Here is a 27,400-nt window from a genome sequence, read left to right on the forward strand (position 1 = left end):
CTAAGATGTCGTCTCCTTTGGGACGTCTTCCCTGATTCATTCACCAAACTCAGATGCTCCACTTCTGTGTTGTCATGGCATTCAGTGCTACTGCCATCACTGCAAAATTTAATTACAAAGCATCAAATTATGCATCCACGTGATTGTCTCCCCTACTACACGATATCCTCCATGAGGACTAGGAATGTGTCTATTCTGTCTGTCATTGTGTCCCTAGTACATAGTCCAAGACCTGGAATACAATAGGTACTCTAAAACATTTGTTAAATAAATGAATAAAAAGTAGGAAATAAAGAAGCCCTAAGTAAGGAAGTAGCAGTAGTGTCAAGGGATAAAAGATTATATATATATATATATATATATATATATATGAATGATACATATTTAAGTGGTAAAATGAATAGCTTTTAGTGGCTAATTGATTAAACATAAGAATAAGAGTGAGGAAGAGTCTAGGATTACACCTACATTTCTGCATTTGTAAGTAGACAGAAGATGGTGCTATTTGGTGAGAGAGGGGATACAGCAGTAAGTTTAATTTTAAGTAGAAAGATAAGCAGAAAAAGCCTAAGTTTGAGATACCTATTCTATATCCAAGTACCAATGTCCAGTAGACAGGTAGAAACAGGCTTTGGAGCTCAAGCCTTAGGCTGGACGTGGAAATCATTCGTATATCACCCAAGAAATTCCCTTGTCAATTTACTTCTTGCCAAGAAAATCCTACAGACCCCCATTGGAGTCTGTCTCCATTTTGTCCCCATGTTGCTTCTTTATGCAGCTCAGTAGGTGCTCATGTTAGTTTTCTAGGGGAGCTGTAACAAAATACCACAGACTGGGTGGCCCAAACAACAGAAATTTATTTCTCACAGTTCTGGAGGCTAGAGGTCCAAGATCAAAGTGTCAGCAGGTTTGGTGTCTTCTGAAGGTTATCTCCGTGGCTTGCAGATGGCTGCCTTCTTGCTGTGTCCTCACATGGTGTTTTCTCTGCACCCATACCCCTGGTATCTGTGCGTTCAAATGTCCTCTTTTTATAAGGATATCAGTCAGATTAAGGCCCACATTAGTGTCCTCATTTTAACTTAATCACATTTTAAAGGCCCCATCTCCAAATACAGTCACATTCTGAGGTCCTGGGGGGTGGACTTCAACATACGGATTTTGCAAGGGGCACAATTCAGCTCATAGACCTTTATTTCTTCTCCTCCTTGCCCGTCACTGCCCCAGAGGCAGCCAGCCCATGCCTGTCTACCATAGCATGTCCAGATGAGGCTTTCCCTCAAATTTCCAAGATTCAAACCTCAATGTGTTATGAAAACAGATGAAAGAAGGGGTCATTCTGCCTGGGATGGAGGTGAGGATGTGGTAGGAAGACTCAAAGGATGAGTAAGAATTCACTGGTTACAAAAGAGAGGAACATTCTAGGCTAAGGGACCCCAGGTAAGCAAAGATACCACAATGTTAAATTTCATAGGAAATTTGGGAACAGTCAGATGTAGCTCTTGTGGAGGTAGGATGTGGGGATGGTAAGAGCTGAAGTAAGGGGTTGGCTGAGGACACGTTGTAAAGAGCTTTCCTTTTGGCATAAAATCAGCCAATGTTTCATCTAAAGAGACATAGACAGGGAATTAGAGTCTGCTCCAATCACTCAGGCAGGAAACAATGTAATTACTTGTAAAAGGATGGAACACTGGAGGATAACATTAAGCAAAGAGCTATTGGGGTGGGGGTAGGGGCCAGAGTGGTGAATAAAAGATAAAGAGGAAAAGCTGGGGGAAAAGAGAGGAGAAGAGAAAAAAAGAGAAAAGAAAAAGCGGAGACATCTTGTTGAGATCTAAATGATAAATGCTAGTACCCCAGATGGATTCTATTGAGTTGAGCTCTGCCTCCTCAAGAAGGTAGAGTTCTCACAGACGTTCCCAGAGTGGGCCAGCACCTCTCAGCAAAGTGGAAGATACTGGGAGCAAAGGGGTCGGGTAACATGGGAGCACAGCAGGAAAAGTACCACCAGTGATGAAGGCAGCAAAGAATTCCAAGACCTGGGAAGCTGGATGAGATCAGCCTTGCTGGGTTGACTGGCTGCACATTAACATGTCCAGTTCTAACTGGTCATTTAGGGAAGACAGTCAACTCATGGCTGGGCCTACAGATCAAGGACCTAGATCCAACCACACTTAAAGACGTAGTGGAGGCTGTCAAAGGGCTTCAGTTTCCTCTCACAGGATACTGGGGCAGGAAAGCAGAAGGATCAGTCACTTGCAGAGGAGAAAAGGAAGGTCAGTATGCTTAGTAACTGTATTCACTAGTGAACTTATAGCAGTGGTCAAAGCCAGAGGTTAAATGTAAGGAAGGCAAAAGAGCCAAGCTTATGATTTTATCCCAACTATAGGCTAAGGCTCAGCAAGCCATCTTTTTCTTTCCATTGAGTAAAACTTGCTCTGAATGAAGATGGTTAGTTGGCTACTTACTATATACATCGGTCAAAGCTGTGACTAACTCCAAGGTAAGTTTATTTTTTCATTTTTTTTAATTTTTATTTTTTACAAAACCACTGGTCACAAGAATGCAAAAGTTTCCACTCTGGGTCTGCCCCATGGCTCATCAATCCTAGATGGTTAGGGGAGTGAGCTGTGGGTTTCGCTGCCTCCAGATCACAAGCGAAGCTCTCCAACTAAGACTGTGTGTGGGCAGTTAGAGCAGAGAGACCAAGCTTGTCCTTATGAAGCTAGTGAATGACGAGAGAGTGGTGTAGGAGCTGAATCACTGGTGGGCAGAGAGGGCCTACCAGACTGGACAGTAGGGCTCTGAGGCCAAGCTCTTTGGAGCTCACCCCAGACACTTTGGGGCGACAGCAGTTTACGGACTTGTGCTGCAATCGAGGCCTCCCACTGCGTTCTCACAGACTCTGCAATAATTCATTAGTACTGAGTGGGTATTTCACTGTAAAAGTAATATAGGCATGCCATGGAAGACGAAGAAAAAGTTGACCCACCATGCTGACCCTCCAAAAGTTAATGTGATACAATCAGAGTTTTCTTCCCCTGGACCTTACCCATCTTAGTTCATAGTCTCAAAGTTAGGACTTGAGGGACTCATAGAAGGAAATCAACCAGAGCACCTTTAGCATAAGACTTTATTCAAAAATGCCAGGCATGAGAAGTTTCCAAAAGAGCATTCTCACCTGAGGAAGAAGGCTAAGTCAAGCAGTATTTTTTATAAGGATTCAGAGGAGGGATGAGCTGAACTTGAGCCAGTTTGGGGAATAGTTCAAAGATGGTTCTCAGAAACAGGAGGAATTATTGTTCTTAAGGATGAGAAGCCATTGTTTGTGATTTTACCAAACGGGTGAGGAGGAAGAGTTAGGGGCTAAAGTCACGTGGAAGAGAGGTAGAGAGGAACACCTAATGGGGGCAAGGACATGCAAGGGCCACACAGGAAATTTTGTCCTTTAGTGTCTTTTGCAGGGACCAAAGGCAACCCAGGTCTTCTGACTCCTGGCCAGACTTCTTTCTACATCCCATAGATACCCCCAACCTTTCCTACTTTGGTAGTGATTGAGGAAGGACCATGGGTATCCTGGACCCACCCATGGAAGGAGAGGTTGAGATATGTGAAAGCCTGAACAGCAAAAGCAAAACATGGAAGATTTACAACTTTGCCCTAGGAATGTGATTTACCTTCAACTGGAACAGGGCCTGCAGGAGTTGAGTCCTGTGCACTGCTGGCCTGCAGCTACAGGTGAAGGCAGTTCTGCCATTAGGGACTGAGAAAAGTCAAGGGCTTCCTCACAGGAGTTCCATTTCCTGATGATTTAGCTCTGGAGGCATCACTGTATCAATAATTGTTGTGCATCTTGCTAAAACTCTTCTGAGCTCAATCCTCAGCTTTTTCAGCTATCAGCCTGAGTGGCCATGCCTGCGGCATATCTACCTCACTAGGGGCAATCAGTTCTGTGCATATCAGAGCTTTCGGTTTTTGGGGTGTTTTTTTTTCCTTGTTGTGCCTTTAAGAGCTGCAGGAATGAAAAGAGTATGGAAGAGGGGTTGGGTCTCCCAACAAGACTGCTGGGGAAAGGATCCTGGGAGTTTTGGCCAGAAATGAAGCTGAGATTCCAACTCTGGGAAGTTGGGGGTGGTGTGTGTTGGGTCAGGCCTGTGATTGGACTGCAGAATTTACTAGCAATGAGGAAAGCAAAAGTAAAAGAGCTGGAGAAAGGGGACAAGCCCTCCTTACGCCCACCCCAATGCACCCTCACCCAGACCTAGAAGCAGGGTGCAGCCACTAGCCTCCGGAGGGTCAGTGCATGTCCTGAGTGATCCCAACAGATGCTGGACCCAGGAATTTCTCTACCCCAAGTCTGCCTGCAAGGCCTCCGGGGACCAGCTTGCCAACAGCTGGACTTGATCACCAGCTTGCAAAGTGAGGTCACACATCTGGTGGAATACCAAGCGGACTTCGCTCTCCAGCTGTTTTTAGAGGATTTTTCACAGCAGTGGCTAGAAAGCAGGCGACCACAACCTGGATCTTTGAGTCTTCTTTGAGAGGTACAGCACAGGTGTTTCCACCCCTGGGTGCTTTGCAGGACGATGCTGGCCTTTCGGCAAGCTTCCGCTTTCCTGGTTCTGTTCCTCGCAGCTGTCCTGCCCCCGCCACACTGTGCTCAGGACCCAGCCATGGTGCACTACATCTACCAGCGCTTTCAAGTCTTGGAGGTAGGTGGCATCTGTGTGCCTGATACTGGAACATTCCTCCTAGACGTCACCTTATCTTCACCGGGCTTTCCTGTCTACTGGGATGCATTTGTTTCCAGATAGTAAACAATAAACACATTGCTAAAGTTATACTTGAAAACTTTATAGTCTAGTGATTTAGAGCACCCGGGTCCAGACTGCACCACCCCCAGACTTTTTGTAGGGCTTCCCTCTGTGCAGTTTTTCTCATTTATAAAATGGGGATGATAATAGAATTTACTTCCTAAGGCTATTCTGAAGATTTAAAAAATTAATGTATACTTTGGAACATTGTCTCACATGCTGGTAAATGTCCAAGAAGTTATTCAAAGTTCAATTTTTAAAATATGAAAATTTAAAGATGTTGTCACTTTTCATCATTTTCACTATATCAGGGTGATAGTCGATTTTAGCTTTTTGTCTTTTTCTGATAAACTATTAGGTCACTGTAAGAAGTCATGATATTATTGTACCAAGAAGCTTATGCCAAACTGGATTTGGATTTAGAAATGAGCAGATTTCAGCAATGTTAAACAGGGAGAAAGTATTTGGGCCCTCTTCTCTGTGTTGCAGCTACCACTTCACTAAAATTTGCAAAACCCTACATTTTGGTAGCACGAACAGGCTCCCAGGGACAAATGTAACCTTCTGTCCTAACCTTTGACACAACCTGGTGTTGACTTTGACTATTTCATACTTAATTGCCTTTCATTTGCACAAATTAAGTTTTGATGAATTTTTTATCTTCTTTCAAATACCCTCTTATCTCTAATATTTGTTTTTAACATTTTCCTGAAAAATCTTAAAGTCCAAATTATTTGGTCATCTATTTACAGTCAGGGTTAAATAATTCCACAGAGCAGGCCGAACATATTTCCAAACGTTGTCCAGCCAACAGACTGAGGCTAGAGGTGGTGGATGAAATGTTCCCAGGCCAGTGGCCTCTTGCTGCTTCGTTTGCTGTCTCCTCAGACACCTCCTCCCCAATCTCACCTCCTTAAAAGTGCCAGAATTGTGCTTAACCACTACGTTTAACATCAATTTGCCCAGCATTTTAAAATATATATTTATATATCTATGACTGAATGCATGGAAAAACTTAAAAATTTACACATTGAAATATCAATAGTACTTTGAGTTAAAGAATTATGAGTGATTTTTATTTTCCCGCTTTTTAATTATCTGTATTTTTAAAATCTTTTTATCAATAATAGCTATTTTATTACTTGGGTCATTTCAATAACTGGCGGTAATTTGAGAATTTATTTTCTGATCGAAGCAAGGACTACAAAAGTGTACACAAGCAACAAGGGCATACATTCAAGACTTCCGTGAGTTCTCAAAAAACATATCTGTTATGCTGGGAAGATGTCTGACCTACACAAGTGAGTTTAAGAGTGCAGTGAATAACCTGGCGCTGAGAGTCGAACATGCCCAACGGGAGGTTGACTACCTAGAGTACCTGCGAGAAGCTGACATGTGCCTGGAATCAGAGGACAAGATGCTGGCAGAAAAGCTAGTCCAAGAAGCTGAAGATGAAAAAAAGATTCGGACTCTGCTGAATGCAAGTAAGACAGCTGTGTCGTGTATACCCGTCTAGGGACTGTCACTTAGAGGCCTGGTCAGGAAGGGTCTAACCAAGTATGAGAGTGAGAGCTGGATGTGTGCTCTGTGTGCCCATGCTGGGAGGGAAACCTTAGCCGGGAACAGGTGTCCAAAGGAAAATCCATTCTCAGAAAGCAGCTTTTCCATTCACAGAGAGTTCTTCAAGGCCCCAGAGAAGGTCAGGGCTACAGTGTCAGAAGTCAGCCCAGTATCTTCTGATAGACCTTGGTTTGGAGGAAGCTGGAGGTCCCAGATCCTTCCAGGGAGAGCGACAGGTTGGTGGATTCTCCCAGTGCCCTGGGAGTGGGGAGAGGCTGCAAATATGCCAGGCAATAGCCAACCCTTCGGGCTAGGGACTGCAGTGAGTTATTACTATGTGTGCTGTCAGGATGGTGATATCCAGGGGATTTGTTGCCTGTCTTGTGATCTATTTCCAGGCCATTAAGAATAATGTTTAGGAGCTCAAATTATAATAACAAGTATAAGCAACAAAAACATAAAAAAGAAGGGAAATGTCCTGTGCATGAGTCCATTTTATTAAAATAGTGAGGGAGACAAGTCCCCCAGCTCAGAGTCTTTATTCTGAGATGGTTTTACTACCAACAGGAAAACTTTATTTTTAGGCTAATTATGTCTGTTCCAGATGTGAGAAATTCCATCAGGGAAATAAGACACAGGCTGAGAGCTATCATTGCACTAAGGGTTTCAAATATCTTCTCAGTGCAATCCTTATAAGAACTCCATGGTCTTCCTAAATGAGGTGACACTTGATCTGAATTTTGAACAGAGAAATTAGAGAGGAATATGCAGAGGGCACATCAAGGGAAGGTACAACATGTCAAAGGCATGAGAATATGTGACTCTTTGACATGTAGATCTGCAGATATGGTTGAGTGGACCTGTATGGGGCAGGTGAGTTTAGGCAGCAAGATTGACGAGTTCAGTAGGACCCACATAATGAAAGAGCTTGGATGTTATGCTAAGGAGGTTGGACTTGGAAACTATGGAGAACCACTGAGCAATTTTAAGCAGGGGCAAGACATGAAGTAAGACAGCAAGACTAGAGAAAGGAGACCAAACAGGAGAATACAACACAACAAGCAATGGTGTCTACATTTAAGTGTCAGTAAGATGGAGAAGAGCAAATGGATTTGAGAGCCACTGAGAGTTGGAATTCATATAGTTGGTGGTGACTAAATAAACATGAAAAATGAGTGAGAAGGATGCTTCCCGGGGTTTTGGCTTAGGTCATTTGGTGATTGGTCTGAAATATGTTGAGATAGGAAACCCAAGAGGAGTTTGGGAGCTCTTACTAATCTACTTTTTTTCTTTTTTTAGCACTTATTATTCTGAAATCTTCTAGTTCATTTATTTGCTCACTGGTTATTTTCTGCCTCTGCGTTGAGAATGTCACCTCTGTGAGAGCCTAGATCCTGCATTTCATATTCACTGTTGTATCCCAGTGCCTAGAATAGTGTTTATGTTCAACAAACATTTGTCAGTGAATAACTACATGAATGAATGCATGGAGAGATTGTCAGCACAGACAGAGGGGTTATTAGGCTTTGAAAGAAAAGAGAATATCTTACCTTTGAGTCAGGAAACAGAGGAGGGTGCCTTATCTATAATAGGAAACAGTTGATTGAGTTGGCCAAGTGAGTGATTCCTTTTTGCCCTGACACTGTCTTGAGATGAATCATCCTCTGAGGAGCGACTGCGGCTAAGCATCAGGTGAGGGAAGGACGCAAAGGGTAAGGATGAGCCAGCAGAGGATGAACAGAGGCTGTCCAAAAAGCTGCTGGGGAGAATCGGGTGCAATGTGGCCTGAGCTAGAATGTGCCTGAACTTTCATGTGCCAGAGATCAGGCAGGACCGCAAGCCTGAATGGTTGTACTGGATTGGATCCCTGAGCTGCTCCGGGGACCTGAACACCCTAAGCCCCACAGGCCTTGAAGTTGCCCCTTTCCACAATTGCTCAAGCTCAGCAGAAGCCCCGAGATTGGCATTGCTGCTTTTTCAAACCTCATCCTCTGCCTTATCCCTCAGACACTAGAAAACATTCCCTCTCCCAGCTCCATGGTGAGTTAAAACTTCTCTTTCAACTTTCCAGAGATTGCTCCTTCCATGCCTATTGCCTCTGGGGCCCTCATTTGGTGATTTGTCGGTTTATGATTAACAGCCACCTTTTGCCCCCACTATTGGATGGGCCCTGTGCTACACAGTAGGGACAGCAGAGTGAGTAGAACGTGCTACATCCTTCACTAGCTTTCTTACAGCTTCTTTGCCTCTGGTCTTGCCTCCTACAATCCATCTGCTGTCATGCAGACCTTCCCACAACACAAAATGGATCACATTACTCCTGTAGGTAGAATTTTCTTTTTTTTTTCTTTTTTTTTTCCTTGTCATTCACCATCAGTTATCATCAACCAAAAAAAATCCATTCAAATCTCTTAGCCTTTTATATGGGGAAGGACCTTCACAAAGTGGCCCAAGCTCATCTCCAGGTTCTTTTACTCCCATAATTTACCCACATGGAGTGGCAATTAAAAATATAAATATTGCTTTTTCTATCCACCCTTTATGACTCCAAAATATTGTGGGTTCTCTGTGAAGACTTTCACATCCCCCCCCACCACCACTACCAGCACATTGGACCATCTCGTGGAGTCATCCAAGGGAGCACTAAAATTTTCAATCACATGTATCTGTGTGTGTTTGATTCCTCAACCAAACTACAGACCTATTGACACCTTCATTTCTGCATTCACAGAAACGAAGGGGAGGCTGTAAAAATTATCTATAGAAGAAACACTGATAGCATAGGAGCCTCAGAGCTTAGTTTAGGGAAAGACAAACCTGTAAACAATCATAACCATGTGATTAGTGCCCATTGGCCTATTATTTTCAGAGGTTCTCTGCCCAAAGATACTGTGGAATGTCGATTTATTTCCCTGCCTTGCACTGTTTCATATTTTACATACTGTGCCCATCCCCCACGATTTTGCCATTTCTGTTAGTAACTACGCCTGTCTTAGTTTTCTAATGCTGTGTAACAAATTACCAACGATTTAGCAACTTAGAAAAAATTATCACTGAAAAAAATTCACCAGTGTTTTAGCAGCTTAAAACAATCTCAGCATTTCTGTGGGTGAGGAATCCAGACACAGCTTAGCTGTTCAAGGTCTCACTTAGGAGGGTACAATCGAGGTGTTGGCTGGGCTACATTCTCACCTGGAACTCAGGATTTTCTTCTGAGCTCACCAAGGTTGTTGGCAGAATTGCCTTTCTTGTGGTTGTAGGGCTGAGGCCCTCAGCTTCTAGAGGCCACCCCTCCCCAGAGGCAGCTCACAAAGTGGCAATGGCTTCAAGGCCAGGAGGAGAGTGCCTCTCTTCAGAAGTGCCCAGTCCCTCTTTTAAGAGTTTTTATCTGATTTAAGGCAGGCCCACCCATAATAATCTTCCTTTTGATTAACTCAAAATTGGCTTAGTTATATCGGCAAAATCCCTTCAGCTTTATCTTATAGTGTAACCTAGTCGAAGAATGCTATCCTGTCATATTGCCAGGTTCTGCCTTCACTCAAAGTGAGGGGATTATATAGCATGTCCACCACAGGGTGGGAATCTTGGGGGCCATCTTAGAATTCTGCTTACCAAGCTGTCTTAGTCTGCTGGGCCCAGCTGGTGCCGCTGTGAACTGTACCCACCTTCTTCCTACAAGGTTCTGATTTTCCTGTCTTCTAATCTTGGCCTACAGGGACTGAGCCAGCTATGCAACTTCCACTAAAATCCTTAAGACTCATGTGGGCAAACACCTTGGGATCATGGGCTAGAGGTCACACCACAGGGTTTCATTCATACATACCCTCTGTCTTAGAGAGTTTCTTCAGAAAACTTGTAGGGAGAAGATAATGCAGCTTCCTTGGAAAATTCAACCTGTGTCTCAGGAGACTTGCAGAAAATTCTAACATCAGTCTAAATGATTCTGATTTATTCTCGGAATGTTTCTTCATCAACAATGAAGGGCCAGATACTAGGGATAATTAATAAGATAGAGTTGCTCTGTAATTAAGCCATTTCCTATAGAGCTGTTCCCAAATCATCAACCTTTATTTAGAGAGGATCCCCAAAGATGTTCCCATAAGGGCCACAATCCCAGGGATGTTTGGGGTTGCATAAAATTCTCAGACTCTTAACTCTAACACAAATACATACTCTCTCTCTCTCCTCCCTCTCTTCCTTCCTCCTTCCCTCTGTCTTTCACATGCGCATGAGCACACAGCCACACACTTTAAAATGCAGTGAGTGAAAGTTACTTGAATACAATCTAACTTATATTTAAAAATCATTCCAAGTCTTTGGTTCTTTAACTCTTATTAGTATAAAGAAATGTCGTATTGCATTTGGCAATTTATGGCAAAGCATCATTGCCTCAAATACCCCTGATACCCAGATTGAGAATTTATCCAATTGAAAGTCTTTGGCCGATTCCACAGGCTTCATTCTTATATGGATATGAGTATTAACCGCTTTTTAACTTGTAAGTAGCTTGTAAAGAAAAATTCTCAAGGCAGTCAAAACAAGGCATTATAGCAGGTTTCATTTTATTTCCTGTTTTAGTCCCACTCCTTTTATTACAAGTATGCACGCAAGTTACCTCAAGTAAACCTTTCCCATGCTGACTTAAATAACCCATATCTTTTGTTAGATTACGTTTGAAAGAAGAAAGTCTGTTGCTGCAAATGTAAATGCCTCTGGGATCCATTCAGGCAGTAAAATGTGCATGCCTCATATTCAAATCCATTAAAAACAAAACAAAATATAAAACAAATAAGCAAACAAAACACCCACTGGGAGCCAAATAAAACATGTCTGTGAGCCAACTCCCAGGATCCATTAGTTTGTGATGAGTGGAACAAAACATTAAATATATTTGGAACAGATATGTTTATCACAAAGGAGGGGATTGAGGATATACACACAAGTGTGAGCACAGGAGGGTGGAGAGTGCTTGTACGTGCACACACACGCTTACACGAACACATTCTCTACCCAAAAGTTGCTGCGTTCATGGGCTAGCAACACTGGAGGTATGTGCACAGCTTACCCTGTGCTGTCTCCAGGTCACTGGACTGGGTCCAGGAAGGCCCGTGTACACAGCACTTGTTTCATTTATCCATCTGGAAGGTCTGTGGTCTTATGAGGGTACCTCCAGTCCCATCACCATGGATACTCACAAAAGGTCCCAAAGTTGTTTTAGCTGGTGGCTTTTTGACTCCAGATGGAGCAAACATCCATTTATTCTCTCTATAACTCACTCATTTATTCATTCATTCAACAAATGTCTAATTGAATTCCAGATCTATGTTGGCCTCGCACCAGGCATTAGAGATGGGACATTAAATAGGATAACATCCTTGGGCTCAAAAAGCTTACAGCCAAGTGGGGAAGCCACCTAAACAAACCCAGGATAACAGCCAGAGTGTGACTGTGCTGGTGGAGGCTGTCACAGAAGCACAAGGGGCAGACATTAAGTAATTAAGCAAGGTCAGGGTTGCCGTGGAGATGAGGGGGACTGTGGAATCTGGAAAGTAACCCTCAAGATGAGTCTTAGTAATGGGAAAAAAACCAATCAAATGGAGAACAGAAAAAAGGGCACTTCCAGCAAATGGAACAGCATGTGGAGGCACAAAGGCCAAATCGGGCTTACTGGTCGTTCAGTAAATCTCGGGTGAAGGGGGAAGTGGTGGAGTGGAGAGAAAAGAAGCAGACAAGAGCTAAGCTCCTTTGTGCTAGGCCCGTTCACACATTCAAGCTGTGAGGAAGGAATATAATGTGGAAAATGGTAACTACTACTTACTGAGTGTTTATTATGTACCAGGTAATCTTTAAGCATTTTATGTATCTTATTAGATTCTATCATCTAATTCTCACAAAGGTCCTATGAGATAGGTATTATAATTATCCCCCATTTATAGGTGAGGAAATCAAGGCACTGAAAGGATAAGCGATTGTCCAAGATCTCATAGCTAATTGGCGCCAGAGCTGGGATTCAAACCAAGGCCGGCTGACTCCTACCGTACACCTCTCCCATGGGCTGTCCTGGTTGGCAGCGGTAAGCATGGGAGTGTCGGGGCCCAGGTGGAGGTTTTAGGAAGATCATTCTGGCCACAGTTACAGAACAGACTGCAGTGGGGGAGGCTGAGTACACATAGGACGGAGCGAATGGAGGCAGGGAGGTCATCTCCAGGCCTGTCACAGAGGCCCTCAGGGTGGGAACAGAGGGTTTCTGTTCTGAGATGCGATGCCTGCACCCCCAAGGCTCAGCTGCGTCTGATCTCGTTGTGGGACACACATGAAGACCACGTTAGTGCTCTTGGTTGCTATTTGATGATTATTCCTGCTCACAAACAGTTCATTGAAATTATTTTTTTAAACCCTGGCCTAGAAAGGTCAATTTTCTTCCCTCATCTTCTCAGTTTTTAATTCGCTGACTTTTCTTCATTTATTCTTAAACTACAACACTTCTCTGCTTTCCCCCATCTTCTCTCAGTTAACAGAAGAGACCCCTACTCACTATTCTGTGCTAGAAATCTCAGGGGCATCTCTTTGGCCGTTGTCTGACCAGTCACCATATCCAGTAGGTTCTTTCTTCTGATTGTCTGTCAAATGTAGCCTTTCCCTCTGCACAGCTGTCTCATCATCTGTCGTCTTGATTACTGCAAAAGCCTCCTGACTGATCTTAGCTGCTGGTCTCTCGCTGTTCAGGGCTTCTCCCTATGTTGCCACCAGGGTCATCTTCCTTGTGTCACTGCAGCTTTGCTTTATCAACTTGGATGGTACCTGTAACCCTACAGGCTAAAGCAAACCCCATAAAATAACATAAAGAAAACTCTTACAACCAGACCCCAACCTAGCTTTCTTTAAATAACTTGTTTTAGTATTCTCTATGAAAGTAAACCTGCTGATTAAATAAAAAAATATGAATATTGTATGTACTGTATATATATATTGTATATACTTTTGTTGTAAAAGTAGATAACAAGCCAACAACTGAACACAGCAACTTTGAACATTTCTCAGTTCATCTTGTGCCACTACTGCCTGTCTCCATCTACTCGATGCTCTATGCTGTGTCTGATCTGCTATTCTGAAAACATAAAATAGACTTCATGTATCCCTGCATTATGCATGCTGTGTTTCCCAAGTCTATCACAGTGCCTGGAACAGAGTAGAAATCAGTATTTTCTGACCTTGAGGAGTAGTTTATTAGAAAGTGGAGGCAACTATTTGCCGGAGATCGCATTAAGCCCTTTTATCTGTTATCTTGCCCAAGCCCACAGCAATCCTGCTAGGTAGATACCATGATGACTTATTTCAGATGAAGAAACTGTCGCTCAGTGTTTCATGCAACGCCATCTTCTCCCACATTCCTGCGACATTCAGAGTACACACTACCCCGAGACACTAGACTCATCTCAGCCTTCATTTCTGCTCACCGTCCACTCACGCTCACCCAGTGTCAGTTATCTTTTGCCACAGTAATGCTGCATAACATACCACTCCGACACTGAGTGGTTAAAACAACAATCATTGATTATTTCTCAGGAGTCTACAGGGCGCTGGGCAGGTCTGTTAGTCTGGGCCAGGCTTGGGCGCTCTCACCTGAGTTCCCTAGTGGCACATCGCTAGCGGATGGCTGGCTGAGGATGGCTTCAGATGGGATGACTTGGATCTCCTCCACGTGGGCTCTGATCTTTCAGAAGGTGAACCTTTGTTTGTTCTAATGATGGAGGCAGACATCTGAGATGGGGACACAAGCACACCAAGGTCTGGTCACTTTTACCAAATTCTTTTGGCCAAAGCAAGTTCCAAGTCTGGCTCTGGAGCCCCCCCCTTCCAGTGGAACCTCTAATGGCATCTAAGAAGGCTTTTGGTCTTGACACTTCTGGAAACGGGCAGTAATCAAGATCAGTTTTGAAGTATGCAAATTTCTATATCAAAGAAGTGAACTGGGCATTACTATGATTAATGGTTGAGGTGAGATCAAAGAACCAGTGAGAGGGCTGCTGTAAAGTTCAGGCTCAGGAGAGCAGGCTCCAGACTTTGAGAAAAGATGGCAAGGACATGATGTAGTGAGGTTTGTTCACAGGAAGAATGCATGGCAAAATGGCAAAATGACTTTGTTTCCTAACCAGGCAAATGGGAACATGACACTACTATCCCTAGAAATTGAAAACATTTCCATCCTTTTCAGTTTGGTAAGAATATTACGGGGGGGGGGGGGGTGTAATAAAAACACTATGCAAAAACAAAGCAAAACAAAAACCAGATCAGTTTTTAAATGAAAAATAGAAATAGAAAGTTCACAATTATAACCTAAAAGGAATGCCTAAATGTTGCCACATTCAGATAATTGATACAAAATGGAGCCGTTTGATGAGAAATTCCCCAGAGCACTTGCCCACTTCCATGCTTCACTGCCCATGAGTGTAGACCAGCCTAGATTCTCTAGGACAGCATTCTCAAAGTTTTAGTCTCAGGAACCCTTTACACTTAAAAAAAATATTCAGGACCCCAAAGAATTTTTGTTGATGTGGTTTATATCTGTTGATATTTACCTTATTCATAATTAAAATGTAAAAATTGTGATATGTACCAGATGCTATTCTAGGACAGGGTATACAGCGGTAAATATAACGATTAGTCAAAGCCAGGCCCTCTTAGGATTCACATTCTATTGAGGGGAGTCAAACAATAACTATGTTAACAGATAAATTTATAACATGTCAGATAGAAGATAATAAGTATTACTGAGGAAAATCAAGTAAGGCAAAGGGGTTATGGAGAACTGGCCTCATCTGAAAGGAGGCATCTGAAGGAAGCTGGCTCTGTTGGACTCCAGCTGTAGGGGCCTCACCGTGGAAGCGGGCTGGACTCGTATTCACACCTCTTTCAGCTGCCATGCACTCCCATGAATTTTCAACTCGATGTTATTAAGCAGCACACAGCCATGCAAGCAACCAGCCATGCATCGTCTGTTTTCTTCCTCACGATCTATTGCCAATCATGAATAAAGAGAAGATGTCAGGGCTCCATACTGGGTACCATGGAATACTTTGAATTTAGTGCTGGCAGCCTAGAAAAACCTCTGATGTGGACTGACTAAAGAGTTCTGTCTAACTCACCAAAACCAGCATATAGAGCATTTATTGTATTCTAGGCCCTGTTTAAACACTGGATTCACAACCCTGCAAATCTGACTCCTCCTATGGCTCACTGAGTACCATTTCATACAAGCTGGCCATCCTGCCTTCCTGCCATCCATCTACCCAGGCACTCAGACACTGAACTAGCACTGTTAATGTCCACACATGCCTCTTGCTAGTCCAATCAATGTGATTTCTAAGTCGGCATAGCATGAGTTGGGATAGCAAGTTTGGACACCAGCTAATACTGCATTATCTGAATCGAACTGATTCCTGAGTTTGGATGGTAAGCAGCAGAGATTGAATAGGAGGGAGATGTGTATTATGTCTCAGGCACTGTGGATAAAAAGACACATAAGACACAGTCCCTGTCTGAAGTACTTGTGAGGAAATAAAGTGAATAAGCAATTCCAATTCAGTGCGCTAACTGCCCTGGAAGAGGTCTGCACAGAATGCTTTGGACAAAGAAGGAGAAACCAACTGCTCTGCAGGAGTCAGAGAATTTTGTTTTGAACGATGAGTAGATGGATCTCAAGTTAGCAAAGGTGAGCTAAGGAACCAGATGGGCAAATCTAAAACTTATGACAGGCCATGGCATGTTTGGTGACTAATAACCAGTCCAGTATGGCAGGGAAGTGACAAAAGAGGAGGTCAGTAGAAGGACCTTGAGTGCCATGCCGAGATATCTGAAACTTACTCTGTGGGTGAAATGCATGAAAAATGGCCCTAATTTCTAGAATAGTTAAGTCCACATTGACAATTTTATTGTAGCTTGAAGCTCTGTAATGGACTACTCATCTGAGAGCTGTCCTTTTGTCATCCCAGTGTCTAATATCATAACTGTAACTTTATAGGCATTGGCAAATGTTTATTAACATGAATACAACTCAGGTGATTGAAAAAGTCAAGTTTTATAATAGAATTTCAAGAGGCAGTCAAAATATTCATGGTTTTGCAGAAATTCTCTCTTTTTTTTTTTTAATGAATTCATGACTCTTCTTCCCAAGGAAACCTGCCCTCCCTCTCTGTCACTATCTTATGCATTCCATCACCCCATCCATGAGTCTGGTTTATCGCCCAACTCCCTTTATCTAATCAATTGCTAAGACCTGATCTCTCTTTTTCTATTTCTTGAATCCGTATCCATTTTTCCACGTCCATCACTATTCAGATATCTCTCGTCTAGATTATAATTACAGTCTCTCTACCTGTCTCTCTGTGCCTCCCCCCCCCCCCACAACTTTACCTCCCAGTCTTTTCTCTACCAACATCCAGATGGATGTTTCTAAAACATAACTCTTATTGAGTCACTCCCCTACAGAGGGACAATTCTCTTGAGGTCTGGTGAGTGCTGCTATTAAATAAGGGAGAAGTATTCTTAAAATTCAAATAAGTGGTCTTTGTTTATGAATTCACTGTGAAACCTTGGGCCAAATTCTATTCTAATTGCTTATCTGCAATTCTGCCTGAGGGGGAAATCACAGATTTTCATTCTCTAGTTTGCAGGTGGAACCTTGCATGTCATTGTCTCTTTTAAATAATTTGCATCTTGGCTGGACTCAAAGGTTTTAAATTTATTTCCTATCCTTCCTTTTCCTTCTGCTAATTATGTCTTCTGAAGAGAAGCACAGCAGGGAATCTTAACTTACCCTTTTACTCTGGAAGTATATTTTCCCCAAATTCCAAAAGAATAAAAATTTATAAAAATTGTAAAATATATACCCTGAAAAAACTATAGAGAGCATCCACCCTAAACCCCTTGTTTTACAGCTGGGAAAGCGAAGGCCAGATTGAAAAAGGGACTTTTAGGGAGACATATAGAGAACCAGAGACCAAGTTTAGATCACGTAAGTCTCTGATTCCCAGTCCCATGTTCCATGTTACCACAGAAGGGGTAGGAGTAGGAGAAGGGAGCACATGGGAAAATGCAGTTCCTTTTTTCCCAGAACTATGTTTCCCTGATCGAAACCATCTATCAACACTCTCTTGTTTTGCTTTTTCTCCAAGGACTCTGCATTAGAAATGAGATGTAGGAGAAAGAAGAATGTTTGTGTTAGTTTCTGCTGTATTTTATTTTCTGCTGTATTTTAAAAGAACATTTTTTTATGGGTGAGACATCAAACGTGCCTTGTTCTTAGACATAGTCCCTCCACAGCTGGGCTGCAAGCCTGCTGACTTTCCTCCCAGAAGGATGGGCGGGCTGGGGGCTTCCTTATCAGGGCAAATATCATAGCATCCTGTGATTAGGTCCCAGAGAGTCCATGGCCCTCACCCATCCTTCTTTAGGCACAGCCAGACTCACCCCTCTCCACCCCTTCCCACCACACATATACACACCCATCCACCATGTCTCTGGGGGCTGGCTGGAGGTGTCCTGGCTGGCCCCGACTCCTGGCTCAGACCGAGCTCTGAACACCCATAGCTTTGTGACCTATCCAAGCCTTAATTTCTTTTTCACTTGGAAAATGGAGATTAAAATATTTACCATTTAGGCTTATTGTAAGAACTGGATTAGTTAATCTAAATAAAGTACCTATCACAGAACCATGCATATTGTATATATTTGTAACTTCTCAAGCCTTTGTGCTTGTTCTTCAATAGCGAACAGTTTTTAAGCTGCTCTTATAGCCTTTCTCTTCCCATTAAAGCTCTCTGTGATCACTACAGGCTTTAACCCTCATTCATTCATCCTCTGTGATCACCAGGGAATGTGGGAAGAACAGAGCATTCACATGAGACAGACTGAACTTGGGAAACTGAATAAAGGTATACGGGGCCCTGGCAGAGATGGGTCCCTGGTAAACGGAGCAGCCTGCTCCTCCCTCTTCCACACCACAGCGAGTAACCCCCAGAGCTCAGCTTGGCAGGGGACCCTTTTGTTAAGCGGCCCCTGAAGTGCACAGGTTTCCAGCTGGCCCAGGCTTCTCTGTCTTCTCCAGGGGTTTGGCTTCCTATAAGGCAGGCCGACAGGAACAAAGTTGACCCTGAGGCCTCAGGGAAGAGGCATTCAGGTTGGCAAAGCATGTCAGCAAGGGGACATGGTGGCAACTGATGGCTGAGAGACTTCTACAGCTCATCCCAAAGTCTGGCCCTGACCACAGTGGAGGCCAGCCAAGACCTCTGGGCTGGGACCAGCCAGTGACTACATGACCACTGGAAGGACTGACCTTCCTAAGACTCGGTTCTGCCCAGCTACGCCACTCCCCACCCCCACTCCTACCATAGGTTCCCTTGATGAGAACCTTGTGTCAGATTTTTAAATGAAATAATGGATTTGAAAGTACCTTAAAAGCTTTATAGTACTTTACAAATTATTTACTTAAGACAGGACTGTGATCAGCACTCCGGATATGCAGCACTATTTAGACCGTTGAAAAACATCTGCTTGAATGAAGCTATTTTCCTCATTAATTCAATAGATATTTATTGAACCCACAAAGCACTGAATTAGGCAATAGAACACAATAGTAAACATGAAGACAAGGGCCCTGCTGTTATGGAGCTTACAGTGTAGTGAGGGAGAAGGACAATGCACTAATAAATAAAACCGATAACATAATTACAGAATGTGGTAAGTGATCTCAAGGAAATAAGATGCTATAGGCTATAGGAAATCGTTTTAAATTTAGATGCGGTAGTCTCAGGAAGCCTCTTAAGGAGATGATATTGAAACTGCTTTGAAGGATGGAGTTGGAGCAGACTGTGGGAAGATCAAGAAAAAGACCCCTCCAGGCAGAGAGAAGGGCAAGTGCAAAAGCCCTGAGGCAGAAACAAACTTGACCTGCTCCTAGAATAGCAAGAAAGCCAATGTACTCACAAGACAGTGAGCAAGGGGAAGGAGAATAGAGGCTAAAGTCCCAGAGACAGGCAGCAGCCATATCATGTAGGTCCTTTAGGACAAGGTAAGGGGTTAGGAGTTTATTCTAAGACTGATAAGGAGAAAGGGTTTAGCAGGTCAGTCACATAATTCATGTTTTTAAGCAGATGACTCCTATTGCTTTGTGGAGAATATACTACAGGTAAGCAAGAGTAAAATCAAGGAGAAAAATTAGGGACTACTGTAGTGGTCTAGGCAAGAGGAAAAGATTCAAGGAGTACAAGGGAAGAGGAGGTGGGAAGAGGAGGAGAGAGATGAAGTTGAACATTTTAATTTAAGTATAACATAATTTAAAAGTAAGTTTTATTTTCAGAACTTGCTGGCAGTGGGGAAATGGAGGGAAAAGAATCAAGAATGACTTCTAGGAAAAAACTTGGTTGATAGTTCTTGCCTGAAATGAGAAGAGTAGGGAGAAAGAGATTTTTGGGGATAAAAGCAAGAGTTCTGCTATGGACAGATTAAGTTTGAACATATCTAAGTAGGGACATTGAGTAGGCAGTCTGGTAAATGAGTTTGGGACTAAGTAGACATCCCAGATAGGATGTAATTCCAGACAGAAATTTGGAATTCATCATTATTTGGAATTTAGATGGTATTCAGAACCATGAGGCACAATGAGGTGACTTGGAAAGTGATTGTAGATAGAGAAAAGAAGAGGTGTGAAGACAGGGCACTTAAAGGTAGAAGGGGAGAATGGATGCCCTGAAAAAAATTCAGAAAGATGGGAGGACAAACAAAAGAAGGGGTGCTCCAGAATCAAGAGAAGAAAGTTTCAAGGGCAAGTACTGGTCAAGTAATCAGATTTTGCTGAGAGTTTGAATAGGCTGAAGACTGAGAATTGACCCTTGGGTTTGGCAGCATGTTAGTTGTCCATGATCTTGATAAGAACTGATTCAGTGGAGTAGGCAAGGGAGTGCAGACCAGTGGAGAACGGACACTGATTAGAGTGGCTTAGGGTACAATTGGAGGTGAGGAAACTCCTCTGTCAAGGAGTTTTATTATAAAGTGGAACAGAGAAATAGGGCCACACTAGAAAGTTCTGTTTGTTTACTGAGGGGAATGATTCAGTTGGGAAGGAGAGACTACTGAGGCAAGAGAAGATAATTTCAGGTGCCAAGTCCTTGAGTAGGTAAGAGGGGATTAGATCCACTGAAAACATAAATAGAGCAGGAAAGAAGGCAGAGAATATGGGTTCAGGTGCAATTGGTTGGTAGATTTGGTGGTTGGAAAACTCATTCATTCATTCATTCATTCGTTCGTTCAGCAAATACTTGCCTATGTACCAGTTGCTTTCCTAGAGGCAAGACATACAGCACTGAATGAAACAAATAAAGCTCATGCCCCCATGGAGTTTATATTCCATTCAAGGAAGTCAAGCAATAAATGTTAACAGATGAATTTATGATATGTCAGATAGAAAATGAGCACTCTGGAGAAAAATGAACTAGGGTAAGGGTATTATGGATAGTGGAGAAGAGATTGCCATTTTGTATCAGGTGATCATAAAAGGCTTTAATGATCAGGGAACATTTGAGAACAGACCTGAGGGAAGTGAGGGAGGAAGCCAGGTAGATATGTTGGGGAAGCTAGTTGAATTGCAAGCAGAGGGAACAAAAAGTGTCAAATTCCTGAGGTAAGAGTGTGCTTGGCACAATTTGAGGAACAGCAAGGGCACCATTGTGGCTAAACAAAATGAACAAGGTCGGAGAGTTGTAAGAGACGAGATCAGAGAGGCAGCGTAGGGACAGTTCACATATGGTCTGGAAGGCAAAGATTTGAGCTTTATTCTCAGTGAGAAGGGAAGACAGTCCCTCGTAAGTTTTGAGCAAACATGTGACATGACCTGACTTAAATTTTAAACAGATCCCTTTGGCTGATGTGGGGAATGGACTGTGGGAATCTAGGATAGAAGTGTGGCCACTACAGTAGGTAGGAGACTATGGCAGTAATCCAGGAAGGACATGATGTAGTTCTCAGATTGCTCCTGTTTTCTCAGTGAAATAAGAGGTATGATCTTCATATGAGAGCGAGGCGGGCATGATGGAGGCTTAAGAAGAGAAGAGAAGGTATGATAATAGTGAGTGACGAATTGATTAAGGAATTAGGGTAGGATTCTACCCAAACTGCTGGCAGTAACAAGCAGTTTGCTAAAATGCTTACTTACGTCAAACCTCTAGGGCTGCTCTGGCTGTGCACCTTTTTCCTTGTGTCTAGTTTTTCTTGCTTCCCCCTGTTACTTGTCTTCTGACTCTAGATGACCTCCAATTGGCCTAGAGAACCCAAGCATTTATTAAGAAGAACATGACAACCCACTGGCACATCCAGTTTCTTATCCAAAGCCTTTGGAAGGACAAGAGAGGCCCTCAGTGTGCGCAGTTCTCCTTGAGAGACTGTTACACACCTGACTATCATTCCACCACCTCACCCTCCTGCAGTCAATGAGGGATGCCCAGAGAGTTCCATGCTCTTACTAAGACCGTCTTCTACTCACGATACAGCCCTCATCATGATTTGAGGGATACTCACAGGGTTCCTTGTGCTTTCTAGTAAGGCCTCCACTCCCTGCCTCCATGATACTGGTCACCTCACAGTAGACTGCCTAATAGGGTAATCCCAACAACAAGTCCATAATTAGAACTGATGATCCATTTTTCCTGAAGTGAACAGTAGAACTAATCTCATCATGACCCCAAATTCCAAGACCCTAAGGTCATCTGGAAGATAGCATATCTAAGGGCCAGGTGGGAATAAATTACACCACTTCTTCCCATATCCCATTAGACAGAACAGGTCAGTGGGTGTAACCTAACTACAAAGGAGGTTTCGGATGTGTAACTAGGGAAGAGGGAAATGAAATGGCATTTGATGAACACAGACATTGTCTCTGCCATAAGCAGTCAGAGAAGAAAAAAGTAGGAGGCATACACAGACAGCGGTGACACAAAGATCAAGACGGAAGTAATCTTCAGGAAAGAGGAACTGATCAAATACGGTCATGCTACAGAAAGGTGAAGTAAGATATAGACATAAAAGGTCTGATTTTTTTAGTTAGGAAGTACCTCGCAATATTATGAAGGGTAGTTTCTGTGAAGTTAGGATGAAGTGAAAGAATGGGAGGCAAGGAAGTAGATACAGAGTACAGACTATTCTGTCGGAGAATCTAGCTACATAAAATGACAGAAAGAGAAGTGAAATAACTAGAAAGGGGTGCCTAATTGAAGGAGAATTGTTTTTTAATATAGGCAAGATGTTCACAAGGTAAAGAACTAGTAGTGAAAGAAAAAGCCACGATAACAAAAAGGTGATAATTCATCAAGGAAATCTAGAAGAAGCCAGGAGAAGATGAGACCAGAGCACGAATGGATGTATTAGTCTTGGACAAAAGCAATGGCTTGGCCTCTTCTAAGATGTTTGGGAGGATAGCAAGGGTAGGAACAACTGAAGAAAAGTTTATAAGTGAGAAAAAGGAAGTGAAGGGAGTTCATGTCTAATTGGGTTTATTTTTTCAAGGTGTTAATATGCTGTTATGAAGGGAATTATGGGGTTATTGTAGGGGTTTAAGATAGCTGCTATGTGGAAGATTGGGGGCTAACTATGGAAAGCAGTATGATGTTTAGGGCTCAGTTGAGGTTAGAGACCCCTAATGTGTCATGGCACCAATATGAACTATTGTGAGATTTTCTCCATGGACACACAACTCTCAAGGGCAGAGACAGATGTTTGAACTGACCCTGAATCCCTGGTTTGACAGGACCAGGGATTTTTGTAGAGTGGATATTGTGGAATAGCTAGGGATTGGTGGGTGAGGGTGCTGGTGAGAGGTTGGATAGGAAAGGAAATGAGTCCAAGAGAAGGCGAATGGCCTGCGAGAGAGTAGAGGTCAAGGAACCGGAGGGCATGAGGAAATGGAAGAGCAGAGGAGGTGAGAGCAAAGGAATGAGAAATAGAAGTATACATTGTTATTGCAGAGGGGAGGACATTAGAGTTTTAGATTTCTAATATGGAACAGTTCTAGGGGGTGGGGGTATCCAGAGTACAGCCATGGGAGGGTGTTGCTAAAGTGGTTTGAAAGGAAGGTGCACGGAGTTGAAGAGGTCCAAGTGCTCAGGCTGTTGATGCGTAGGGGGTGGTGTCATAGAGAATAGTCAATGATTTAGACTAGAAAGGGTTGATAGCATGAGATATAAAGAAGGACAGGATTTTGCATGAAAGTAGAAGAATAAGTCTGAAGTGGCAGTGAGGAGCTAGAAAAATGTAAACCTCTTTTTTCATGTCATCTTCCTCCACCTAGCTTAGACCCTTATCATCCTGTTGGATTATAGAAATACTCTTCCTAATTGGTTTCCCAGATTTTAGTCTCTCTCCCATGTATCCATCATACACATGATTGCCAGCTTAATTCATCTTGTTGAATATCCTTGACTATGTCTTACTCTTGCTCAAAAACTAAAACTTCAGTAGCTCCCTATCTGCCTGTAGAATAAAATTTCTATTCCTTATCCTCACCCTCAAGTTCCAGGCACAGAACTGGTTTCAATCCACTATTTTATTTTATTCATCTAGTTTGCGGTAATATCAAGTCCTTAGTTTGTATTGGTTTAAATTCTGTACTATTTTATTAACACTAATCTTGGAGAACTTTCCCAAATATGGTTTTATTAACTGTCAGGAATGTTTTTCCCACCTACCTCAGAATGTCATCCTTCAAGCACTAATTCAAACGCAGATTAGTCTCTGCCTCAAATGACATCTCGATTCTGTGTTCTAGTTTTTGCAAAAATTCCACTTTAAGCTTTATATTCTACTTGTCATATATCTATTAAGCAAGAACCACTCCTAATTTACCATTGCACCTCAGCGCATTGTACCCCCAGCTCATAACACCTAGCTCACTCTCTTGCCCTTTGTAAGTATCCAATGTCTGCTGACTAAATACATGCATGTGTTCATGAATAAATAAATGGATGGATGAGTAGAGCTCTTATAATATTCTGATAGTGTTAAGGGGCAGAATCCTTCCCCAGAATATGATCTCCTGGAGGTGTAGGCTTGATTAGATAGGTAGATGATAGATGATAGATAGATAGATAGATAGATAGATAGATAGATAGATAGATAGATAACCAAAAGAGTGACTATAGAAATCCATTGCTTCAAAAATACTGTGGAACAAACAACTTGAAAACTGAGTGTCTTAAAACAACAATCATTTATTCTCATGGATCAGTGGTTGGATGAGGGTTTGCTATTTAGGCTGGGCCTGACTGGGGTGATTTGGTTCTGCTCCAAGTATCTCTTACCCTAACTCAGGCATTTATATCTTCATGGCAATGTCAGAAATATATGTTTTACCCTCAATACTTAGCACTGTCCTGGGAGCATTGTAAGCTAAGAACACAGTAGATAACCAATAAAATCTTGGCAAATAGAATTGAATTAGGCAGCTTCACACCGAAGTCATTCTCACTGTGTTAACCCCAAGTGCTCTAGAGAGTGAACAGGGTCTCGGATACAGCAAAGAGCGGTTTATTTCCTGACTTGAATAAAATGCTGACTCATAACTGGACAGCAACTCCTTTAACAGAGACCCATTTATTCATTTAATCCTTTGATTCATTGAGTCTTACCATAAATTTTCATTAATCTATGTGTGATAACTTTATTCAAGACACTACAGGAAAAAAAGCAACCTGTGAGAATAGCAGACATCTCATGTTTATAAAGTAACCTCTCCTTTTTTTCCTGTTTCGCCAGGCTGTGACAACATGCTGATGGGTATAAAGTCTCTGAAAATAGTGAAGAAGACTATGGACAGGGATGGCTCTTGGATGAAAGATGCTGTCAGTAACTCTCCAAAGGTTTATTTCTTAACTGGATCCAGAAACAACACTGTTTGGGAATTCGCAAACATGCGGGCACTCATGGAGGACAGCACCAAGCCAGGTCCACGGAAGCTAATCTTAACACATTCCTGGCAGGGAACAGGCCAAGTGATCTACAAAGGTTTCCTATTTTTTCACAACCAAGGGACTCCTAATGAAATCATCAAATACAATCTGCAGAAGAGGACTGTGGAAGATCGAATGCTGCTCCCAGGAGGGGCAGGCCGAGCCCTGGTCTACCAGCACTCCCCATCAACTTACATTGACCTGGCTGTGGATGAGTATGGGCTCTGGGCCATCCACTCGGGGCCAGGGATCCATGGCCATTTGGTTCTCACGAAAATCGAGCCTGGCACACTGGGAATGGAACACTCATGGATCACCCCATGCAAAAGCCAGGATGCCGAAGCTGCATTCCTCTTGTGTGGGGTTCTGTATGTAGTCTATAGTTTTGGTGGCCATGGCCCCCATCGCATTACCTGTGTCTATGACCCACGGGGCACCATCACTGAGGAGGATCTGCCCAACTTGTTCTTCCCCAGGCGGCCAAAAAGTCACTCCATGATCCATTACAACGCCAGAGATAAGCAGCTCTATGCCTGGAATGATGGAAACCAGATCATTTACAAACTCCAGATAAAGCGAAAGCAGCCTCTGAAGTAATGTATTATGGCTACGAGGGAGGACACCTTGGCTTTGGAAGCTGCTCTTCAGGACATTGAGGCCACAGCCTCTTTGCAATATTGCATCCCTCTAATCACATAAAGGGATTGAGTCTAGAAGTCGGAACGCATGTGCATCCTCCCAGATACTGACTTAGAGATCTTCCAAGAGTTTAGATGAGAATCCGTCATTCAGACATTTTCAACAACTTACATTACCCATCCAAATCTCCTGGCACTCAAGGCCTTCCGCATTCTGATCCAGCTTACTTCCAGCCTTTGCTTTTACTGGCATTTACTTTAACTCCACCCCCAACCCCCAAGCAATTAGAAATGTAGGCCACCCCCTAATACTCCTGGCTTTTCTCTCCTCTGGCCTTTTCTCAAGCTTTTTCCTGTTTCACAAATGCCTTTTGATATTCTTCCATTTTTACTGCCCAACTAAAATACTATTTCTTATTGATGCTTAATCTTGATTTCCTCTAGCTCAACCTTTCCACCAAGCTAGGTAGATGTAATAATAAGGTCAACACATTAACATTTGAATACTACTTTCAAGTTACAATGTGTTTGCACCTATATTACAACATTTAATTCTCATCTCAGCCTTGTATGCAGGACAAGTCTTTATAGTTGCCATTTTAAAGATGAGGAAAGCTTAGATAAGCCATTCAAAATAACAGAGCTACAAAATGAAAGATAGAGCTAGAAAATACTGCAAATCCCATAGTTTTTCGTTGCCCAAGGAAGCACCAAATATGCATGTTTGTTCACTTAATCTTTTATAAGTAATACATTCATCATTTCATTCTAAAAATAAGTTTGCCCCTTTAGCCACTTTTCATGTCCACACAAGACCTTCCTATAGCCCTTTCAGAAGATGCTTCCTCCAGAAAACTAGCCTGAGGGTGAGGACCCTATTTCTAGCCTCATCTTGTCTTACCTTCCCCTAAGTCTCTCTTCTTGCTTGAAATACAATAAAATTGACACGAAGCAAACAAACCTCATCAGGTTATATTTGCCTACATGCCGTTGGCGTAACAGTATCAGGGAACACTGCTGGTGCTTGAGTTGCCTGTGAACAATCCCCAACACACTGAGGTCCTTGGTAAATATTCTGGAATGTGGATGGAAGCCAGATAGCAGCCAAGTGACTCCCTGCCACAGCAAGTGTGCCGTGTGGCACAGGGGACAGAGGGTAGCTGTGCCTGGCCAGAGGGGCTTTTTCAAAATCTTTCCCATGCGTTTGGCCAATTCAGCCTGGTATGGGTCACAAGTACAGGCTGTGGTACCAGTCTGTATCACGTGCTTAGGCCTCGGTCTTTCCAGCTTGGTCACATAAGAGGATTTGCTTTGTACACTTGCAGCTGTTTTCCAGACTCTGCCAAGCTCAGGCCAGGACCATAGGCAGTGAAGACAAGTTTGTTGTTGTTTTTTCTTC

General features: G+C 42.8%; 1 protein-coding gene across 1 annotated transcript; it reads left to right on the forward strand.

The window, feature by feature from the left end:
* Positions 1-374: 374 nt before the first annotated feature.
* OLFML1 (olfactomedin like 1) lies at positions 375-26,952 on the forward strand. The gene is made up of 3 exons (XM_019728153.2): positions 375-4,709; positions 6,007-6,295; positions 25,170-26,952. Exons 1-3 carry the CDS (start codon positions 4,584-4,586, stop codon positions 25,958-25,960), a joined length of 1,206 nt encoding a protein of 401 aa, XP_019583712.1. The 5' UTR covers positions 375-4,583; the 3' UTR covers positions 25,961-26,952.
* The last annotated feature ends 448 nt before the right edge of the window (positions 26,953-27,400 follow it).

The sequence above is a fragment of the Rhinolophus sinicus genome, linkage group LG06 (assembly GCF_036562045.2).
Source record: "Rhinolophus sinicus isolate RSC01 linkage group LG06, ASM3656204v1, whole genome shotgun sequence".
NCBI classification, from domain to species: Eukaryota; Metazoa; Chordata; class Mammalia; order Chiroptera; family Rhinolophidae; genus Rhinolophus; species Rhinolophus sinicus.